At 35.7% G+C, this 9820-nt stretch overlaps 1 protein-coding gene across 1 annotated transcript; it reads left to right on the top strand.

The window, feature by feature from the left end:
* Positions 1-2085: 2085 nt before the first annotated feature.
* Positions 2086-9817, top strand: LOC132185452 (kinesin-like protein KIN-14E; the record flags this gene model as incomplete). Its single annotated transcript, XM_059599224.1, has 19 exons — positions 2086-2162; positions 3262-3518; positions 3824-4151; positions 4344-4443; positions 4529-4710; positions 4912-5027; positions 5223-5325; positions 6003-6155; positions 6258-6404; positions 6515-6700; positions 7220-7324; positions 7477-7617; positions 7709-7903; positions 8038-8164; positions 8300-8502; positions 8611-8793; positions 9051-9146; positions 9314-9511; positions 9767-9817. Coding segments are annotated over exons 2-19 (2853 nt in total), but the record flags the coding sequence as incomplete, so codon positions are not given.
* Positions 9818-9820: the final 3 nt, after the last annotated feature.

The raw sequence follows: 9820 nt of genomic DNA on the forward strand, positions 1-9820 counted from the left end.
TGGAACCACTGCTCACCGCTGCATCCCCTGTGGAAGAATTATGGGGACCTTCCGACGCCGGTTCTGCCGCCGCTGCTTGTGCACCGGCCCCCTTTTCATGTTTCGCCGTTCCACCTCCTGCCGTCTTCCTCATCTCCTCCGCCCGTAAAATCGGTCCCCATTTCTTCTCCCCTTCCAGCACATTCGCCCTCCTGCTATAATTCTCGGGACACCCTTTCGGTCCATGTAGGATTCGGCCGCAGTGAAAACAATATAGGGGAAGTTGTTCGTACTTGAGGCTTACCCACATTGACTTGCCTCCTAGCATTAAGGTTCTTCCTCTCTCAAGGGGTTGCATAAGATCTATTGTTACCCGTAGCCTGAGACTTCTACCCCAGCCTGCACCATCTCCCTCTACATCCACGTCCATCAGCTCACCTATTGATCTTCCGATTTTGGTACCCACCGCTCTTGACATGCACAATAGGGGTAAGTCGTGAACCTGAATCCAAAAGGGCGAATGGGTGAAGTCCATCCGGGTGGGGGGGACAAATCCGTTAAACTCGTTTAGAGTCAAAATCTGCCTCTCAAAGGACCAAGGTCTTCCTGCCATCACCCTCTCCTTGATCTCCACATCAGTAAATTCAAAAATCCACATGTTTTCTTGAATTTCCTTGAAGGAGACGCACCCTTCTGCTCGCCAGATACGACTGAGTACTGTCTTGAAGGCTTCTTTGTTGAACTTTTTTTCTGTCCAGATCCTGCCTATCAGGCAATTCTCTCCCCGTGCTCGTATCTCACCTACATCTTCTTCCGTTACGTTGATCTCCTCCAATTCTCCTTTGGTACGTTCAATCCCTCCATGCATTTTATCACCATGTTCTGCCATCGGTTCTTTCTGTTCGGAGATAACTCCACAATCACTCCACTTCCTCTTAGGATTGGAGACTAAACCTCTACACCAGCAACTTCCGTTGGGATGCCAAACACAGATCCCGATGGAGCTCTAATGAGAGGACAGGACCTTACGAAAACGGTGTACACAATTAATTCTTTGAATTCAATGTAAAATTTCCAAAATAAAGAATAATCAATTTGAATAAATAATAATTTATAAATTAAAATAGAAAATCAAGACAAAAACCGTAAAGGGAAGAACAAAACCACAGAAAAGAAAAAAAAAAAAAAATATTGATATAATAGATTATTTTTCTTTATATTTTTTCCGGTTTGAATGAAACCTTAAAAGCAAAGAAATACTCAAGAATAATCAATTTGAATTAAAAATAATATATAAGGATACAAAACGAAAAAAAAAAAAACTAATATAATAGAAAAGAGTTATCATTTTCTATATACTTTTTTCCATTATAGGATTTTTTTTTCTCTTTTGATATTTTCCAGAGGAATGATAGGACCAAATTTTTTTACCCAACAAAAGTCCAACTTTTGTCTTTACAAAATAAAAAATGGAAAAGATGTCTAAAGCAACCCTATTTATTTTTTGTCTTTATTTTATTTGGTATTTTAAAAAAAAATTAAAATGGTATTTTTTTTTTCATCATAATGTCATTTTTTTTAAGAAAATGTCATTATTATGAAGAAAAATACCATTTTTCATTAAAAAAAAAAAAACTAAATAAAAGAAAGGCTAAAAATAAATAGGGTTGCTTGAGACGTTTTTTTCATTTTTTATTTTTAAAAAAGATAAAAGTTGAACTTTTGTTGGGCAAAAAAGTTGGGCCTTTAACATTTGCTTATTTTCCTACCCACTCCATAATATTGATCAAGACCAAGACCCATTAAGCATTAAATATCTCTTTTATACATGAATTTGTCATGATTACATACTAATAGCCCGCTAGCTTTTGCTAGATACAATAGTCGACTAAAAACTTGACACCTCCTATGCTTTTCTTGAAAAATATAAGCTTAAGCCCACACAACACAAGACTATCAGGCCCGACGTCATGGACCGTTTTTGATCGGCCTCATCAAAGTGCTACCTCCTCCACTAAAAATTCGCCACCTCAGCCATGTTACGCTCCAAAAAACATAACAAAAAATATCAGCCCCACACCACACCACGATAATACATCGGGGGACAAAAAAAAACTCTTTATTGCTCCCAATCTCTGAAACCCTAAAAAATCAAAAAAGCTCTAGCTCCGCGAATTCTTCAGGTGCTTCAATTTATTTTTCATTTCCTCTCCAATTCGCTCTAATTTTCGCAATCGTATGTGATTGTGTGTTTGCTTATATACACGCGGAAAACCCTTACCTTTTCTCTCCTCTATTTGATTTTGATTTTTCTGCTAATCTATCTCTCCCTCTCTATATATACGAGTGTCTGCGTTAGAGAAATCAGGGAAATCATAATTTGACGTATTAAAGAGCAGATTTGAACAATATCTATCTATATATCATAAAGTTAGGATAAAATTGATATAGTGAATCAGCTATATGTCGTTGTTAGAAATTTACTTTTTAGGTGAAATGTGTATATATATATATCTTGCGCGTTCTTTTGTTTTGCTTGCTTTTGAAATTGAAATATGTATTGCTCAGCCAAATTGAATTTTTAGGACATAAATTTGGTTTTAAATGTCTCTTATCATAATCATAGGTGATGCATGGTTAAAGTATTATCGGCCTTCTTTATGTGTTCGGATTAGGTTATTGAGAAATTCTGCCTTTCTGTGTTCTGTTTGACTTGAATAGGTGATTCTTTTGGTTTGTACTCATGGTTAGTTTTCAATTTGTTGTTGTTGTCACCTCTGTTTTTGCTTGCTCTGGCTTGTGTTTGGGTCTTTTAAAATGTAATTTGTGCTTCTGAAAAAGTAAATTGAAAAAGGCATTCTGGGAACTTATTTTACAATTTTTCTGACCATAAAGGGTCCGATACAACAAATTGGGTTTTTAGTATCCAGAATGCATTTTTAGTACCATAAATTTGGGTTCACAATTTATTGTTCTATTTCTGTTAGACAAGAATTGAGACAACAAGTGCGGGAAACAACTTCACAGAATTAGAGAAGAAACCCATCCAACTGTATATTTAGACTCTGTTATATGTAGTATGTATACTGCTATAATACACAAGGCATGCATGCCAGGAAAAAGGAAATCATATTAATATTGGAAAGTGAAATCATATTAATATTGTAAAGGAGAAGTCAATTTTATTGAAGTACATACTTCTATGTCAGAGAACCTGACTATGAAATGGGTTTGTTTATAGCGATCCTTAGGCCTAAACGTTTTCTTGGTGTTCTTCCATAGGGTGGGGTTACTGTTCGAATGGCAGATGTTGCTGGAAATGTACTGCTGCTAACAATGGAGGGTGCCGATGCAACAAAACTGTTCCAGATAATTTTGAAGTACATGGGAGTTGATTCATCTGATCGAGTTACTTCAGCAAATTTAGATGAACGGATTGAGCTTGTTGGAAAATTATACAAGCATACTCTGAAAAGTTCAGAGCTCCGAGATGAACTTTTTGTGCAGATTTTAAAACAAACAAGATGTAATCCTGATAGGTATGCCTCTAATTTGATACTCAGTTTTTATGATTAATAAATTTGGGGCCTGTAATTATAGTGTTGGGATGGTAACGAACAAAATGCCCCACTCCTTGAAATTCGTAATTGTTACAGGATCTCCTTTGTTGAGCCTTTTATGAAGCGATGCCTCCAAATACACTGGCCAACCTTTCCAATTACAACCACTATCATTTCTATGAATGATTGATTCTGCCTCCAAATACATGGCCAACCTTTCCAATTAGAACTACTATCATTTCTATGCTTGATTCTGTTTATCACACTTGATTTTGCTATTACAGGCAATACTTGCTCAAAGCATGGGAGTTGATGTATTTGTGTGCTTATTCCATGCCTCCTAGTAAGGACATTGGTGGATATCTATCAGAGTATGTTCATATTGTGGCCCATGGTGTGGGTATGGATTCCGAGGTTCAAGTGCTTGCATTAAAAACATTAAGTGCTTTGAAGCATGCTGTTAAGGCTGGTCCCAGGCATACAATACCAGCTCAAGAGGAGATTGAGGCTCTTTTAACTGGTCGAAAACTTACAACTATAGTATTTTTCTTGGATGAAACTTTTAAAGAAATCACGTATGACATGGCAACCACTGTGGCTGATGCTGTTGAGGTACTTTTAAGCCTTCTTTATTGTTAGGTCCATCTGAATGTTTGTATCTATCTGTGTATGTGCTTTTTTGTTGAGGTACTTTTATACTCTTTCAAGATAGGCTTATTTTTAAGTCGTTTGTATGCACCTTTTTGTTCTTTATTGAGTTTTAAAGCACTTCACATCAATTAAATTCATTTATATCCATTTCAGGAGCTTGCATGGATAATTAAACTGTCAGCATACTCTAGCTTTAGTCTGTTTGAATGCCGTAAAGTTGTTACGGGCTCTAAATCACCTGATCCTGGGAATGGTATCGATTCTATTTACTTCTTGATTGTTTCTATGAGTCAGATTTACAGAAATAGTCATCTATTCTGGACTTTGTTGTCATGCAGAGGAGTATATTGCGCTAGATGATAACAAATACATTGGCGATCTGCTAGCGGAATTCAAGGCAGCAAAGGATCAAACTGAAGCAGAAAATTTGCATTGCAACCTGACATTTAAAAAAAAGCTATTTCGTGAATCAGATGAAGCTGTGACAGATCCAATGTTTGTGCGGTTGTCCTATGTTCAAGTATGTAATTTCTTATTTCAATGACTAGTGATGCTCATTTTGAAGTTTACCGTACTGCCTGGTCAACATTATGAAAGTGCCTTCTCGTCTTTAAGTAGAAAATGTTGCTTTCATCAATGAGAGATGTATCGTTGATGTCCTAACTAAACGGTTTTCATTGTTACTTTTTTAGATTGTTGATATATAATTATTTTGTTACAGTTGCAACATGATTATATATCGGGCAATTATCCTGTTGGAAGGGATGATGCTGCGCAGCTGTCTGCACTGCAGATCTTGGTTGAGATTGGATTTGTTGATAACCCTGAATCATGCACGTGAGTTTTTGTTACTATGTCTTACTCCATTTTATTGCTCTTTCCTTTCTTTGTCGCTTATGCTTTTATGGTGTTTAACTTGCTGTCGTATTCATAGTGATTAGAAACACAGGGGAGTTCTTTTTACTTATCAATTTCCATAACCAGTTGTTTTGTACTATAATAATTTTGAATTTGTTGAGTAAATGTTTTCAGCGACTGGAATTCACTTTTGGAACGATTCCTTCCGAGACAAAATGCTATAAACCTAGCAAAGCGGGAATGGGAATTGGATATTCTTTCTCGTTACCGTTCTATGGTAAGAATTACAATTTTTAAATGAGTAACTTGCTCCAAAGGGAAATTGTGTTATTAGTCCAGTTGGCATTCTTCGCGTAAGTTTCCTTGTAATTTTACTATGAAGTATTTGCAAGATATTTCAACTCATTAGTATAAGATCTTATTATTTTATTTTAAATAATAACTCCTTGTAATTGTGTTATTAGTCATGCCACAAAGTTTCCTCAACTTGCTTGCTTGTTGGAATCGGGGGGGGGGTAGGGATATCTCTAACGTCATTTGGAGGATGGTTCTTTTGTGCATCACCTGGTGTATTTGGCGGGAGAGGAATGCTAGAACTTTTGAGGATAAGGAGTGTTCGGTGGATGGGATGAGGAAGAATATGATATCTATGCTACACTTGTGGACGTTGGCTCACCACCATATTGTTGTCCCGACTATAGAAGCGTTCCTGAATATGTGCTCTTTGTATATTCTGTATGGGTTTCTCTTGTATATATTTTTGCATTAGGGTTGCGCCCCTCTGTGCTCTTTGAATAATATTCACATTAATTATCCAAAAAAAAAGATCTTATTATTTTATTTTAGCTTTTTGAGACCTCTCTACTTAAAAAAAATATGTACTTATGCTATCACTGTAAGTTCAACTAATTGCAACAATTCCTAACTTAAAATTTTATATTTGCTGTCTACTAGGAACATTTGACAAAAGACGATGCGAGACAACAATTTCTGCGGATATTGAGGACACTTCTCTATGGGAATTCAGTGTTTTTTAGTGTTCGCAAGATTGATGATCCTATTGGACTTTTGCCAGGACGAATAATTTTAGGCATTAATACGAGGGGGGTAAGTCTTAAGTTATAAATTTTATGCACAGATTACAACATTGTTTTTGGCATTGTGGCCTTCCATTTACTCTACGTTTTTTTTTTGTTCATTGGCCCGTAGGTACATTTTTTTTGTCCAGTTCCAAGGGAGTATCTATTTTCTGCCGAGTTACGAGACATAATGCAATTTGATAGGAGCAATACTGTTATTTCTTTTAAGATGAAAGTTGCAAATGTTCCTCATATATTTCAATTTGATACCAAGCAGGTTTTGATCACCTCTCTTATTTATACACCAATATTCCAGTACTAGAATTTCTCGGCCTCTAAACTATTTTGTAGTTTCATATCTTAGTAGTGATTTCTCCATTGTTGTAGGGGGAAGAAATATGTGTTGCTCTTCAGACACAAATAGATGATGACATGTTGCGATGCTACTCTAAAGCCCGCTCTTCTGCTAGCAGTTCGATTAGTGGAGATCTTCCTCCCAACGTGGAAGTGCATAGGATACGGGTTCAGGACTTGCCTAAAGCTCCTAAAAAATCTCAAAGGAATGTTAATGAAGTAAGACTTCAAATGAAATTCATACCATGCCAAACTATTGAAATCTATACTTGCTCAACTAAAGTAACACCAAGGTCCGACAATTGAGCTATATAGGCAAACCTTTATTTATTTATTTATTTTTTATAATTAATGTGAATATTATTGAAAAAGTGCAGACTCCCATGACGACCGCACTTAAATTCACCCGTCCCCATTCCGTCAACTTGATATTCGGACTCTCATCAGCTGAACTTAACTCGTATGATTTTGATTCCATGTAAAAATAACCCACGTAACCCATCGTAAAATAAAATGCTGCTTTCTCCTTGGAAGATGTGAAGCACCCAAATTATATTCAGCTTATATATAGGTAACTGCACCATCTAAGCTTTTTTTTTTTCTTAAACAACCTCAGGTTAGCTAAGACTAAATATTTCATGATTGCTTGGACCCTTTTGCTCTTGATGGACTGATACATGTACTGAATACTCATATCATCAAGTTGACCCTGGGTCTGGAACCTGGGTGTTCTATTAGGTGGCACTGCTGGAGAAAAAAAGCATGGAAGCAAGGTTGGCCCAGTTGGGGGATCTTATGATAGAGATGAATACCAAAAAAGATTTGATTGGGGCTGATACCCAGGTAAAGTTTGTTGGAAATGAATTTCATGCTTCAAATATAGATGTATCTGTTAGAGTTAATTCATGTGTAAAAGATAATCTCTTTTATCAGCATAGTGGGGTTTCTATGTGATGGGCAAATAAATCTTGGATTATGGGTGGTGTTCAACGCAGTTGTTACAAAAGCTCCAAGGCGAGTTAAAACTTCGTAGTGAGGAGTTGCATGCAGCAGAAGATACTATGAATAAGCTGGTTAATGAAAAAATATCATTGGAAGAAATGATATCTGGACTTGAAAAGAAGAAAGCTGATGAGGTATTACTGTTTATACTTGAATTTGGTGTTAGGAACCTCTATTGTTTTCACGGGTTATGAATTTATATACATAGTAATTATTGAAATGCAGATAGGTTTTCTTGAGAAAAAATTTGAGCAAGAACGTAAAGCCTTAAAGTTTCAAGTACTTGAACTTGAAAAGAAGCTTGAAGGGGTCACACAAGAGTTGGCTGTTGTTGAGTTAACTCTTGCTGTCAGGAACTCTGATTTGGCTTCATTACAAAATAATCTAGAGGAATTAGAGGCATTGAGAGAAATGAAAGCGGTTTGATTCTTTTCATCTTATTCCTAATTCTTTGTCTCAGTTTCTACTTTAATTGCATCACAATATTTCAGGCCTTGATATGAATGTATTTTCAACGGAGTACATTTTGCTTATTACTTTCTACTTGCTTTTAGGACATCGATACAAAAAATGAGCAAACTGCTGCCATTTTGAAGAGGCAAGAGGCTCAACTTGCTGAGTTGGAAGTGCTTTATAAGGAGGAACAAGTTTTAAGAAAGCGTTACTTTAATACTATTGAAGGTTGGCATTTTCTAAAACCTTTAAAATGGAGTGCATTTTCAATAGCATTAGATGTGTTGGTCTTTATTTTTGTTAGTCTTGAAGAATCTTTATAAATGACGTGAGCAAAATATTTGTCCCTTTGATACATTTCAGATATGAAAGGTAAGATCAGAGTTTTTTGTCGATTAAGACCTCTTAATGAGAAAGAGACTGCTGAAAAAGAAAGGGATGCACTCACAAGTCCTGATGAGTTTACAGTTGAACATCCATGGAAAGATGATAAGGCCAAGCAGCATATATACGATCATGTATTTGATGGCAGTGCTACCCAAGAAGACGTGTTTGAGAATACAAGGGCAAGTTTGATTGAGTTTGAATACATTATCAACTTAGGGGATCTTAGCTTGTAATTTTCTCATATATCTATATTCGAATTTTAATATACTTTTGTTATTACAATGCAGCATTTGGTGCAATCTGCTGTAGATGGGTATAATGTGTGCATATTTGCTTATGGTCAAACTGGTTCTGGAAAGACATTTACAATATATGGATCTGAAAACAATCCTGGACTTACTCCCCGAGCTACAGCAGAACTATTTAAAATTACAAGACGAGATGGCAACAAGTTCTCATTTTCATTGAAGGTGATTTTTCCCAATGCCATATATTGAAGTGTTATTACAGCTTAAATTTATAAATTATTTGTTCAGTAAACTTTTGCATCAATTGTATGATTCAATTTATTTAGGAGTTTGAATGTTACAACCCTCATCCAAAATCAAGTTGTAGTTGTAGCTCTCTTACTGTTCCTCATCTGCATGATAATATTTCTAATTAGTTGGCCATCTGTATGATTTGTATATATTGTCTTAGAATTGATATCTATTTTGTATTAATGCAGGCATATATGGTGGAGTTATACCAAGATACACTTATAGATCTTCTTTTACCAACAAATGCTCAACGCTTAAGATTGGATATTAAGAAAGATTTAGAGGTAAGTGTTGTTAACCAGTGGCCTTGTGATTTACATTCCTATGAGAAATATTATTTTCGTTTCAATCTATTAAATGGTTAATGTTATCATTTATGATTGACCCAATTTATTGATATCATTCCCCTTAAGAAGCTGCTATTGATATGCAAGGTATTTTGTGATGTTAGGGCATGATACATGTAGAAAATGTGACTGTTGTATCAATTTCAACATTTGAGGAATTGTTGAGCATTATTCAAAGTGGATTTGAACAACGGCATACATCCGGAACTCAAATGAATGAAGAAAGTTCAAGATCTCATCTAATACTCTCAATTGTTATTGAAAGTACCAACCTTCAAACTCGGTCTGTTGTGAGAGGAAAGGTATCGTCATTATCAGTTATAGTATTTTATCTATGAATATATGATGAGATCAGCTTTTATGCACTTTGACTATGGTGAATGTACATGGTTTTGCATATACTTTGTGTCATTCTTTTGTCATTCAATGTTATGAAGGATTAATTTAAGTGTGATGATGTAGACAGTGAGATTGAAGCCTTGTCTTGGTTACTTGTTGAGTTGTCTTTTTTATTTTTATCTTTTTAGTGTTTGACCATCAAATGATTTCACATGCAGTTAAGTTTTGTGGATCTTGCTGGTTCAGAAAGAGTGAAGAAATCAGGCTCTCTT

This window comes from Corylus avellana, chromosome ca6 (genome assembly GCF_901000735.1).
Source record: "Corylus avellana chromosome ca6, CavTom2PMs-1.0".
Lineage (NCBI taxonomy): Eukaryota > Viridiplantae > Streptophyta > Magnoliopsida > Fagales > Betulaceae > Corylus > Corylus avellana.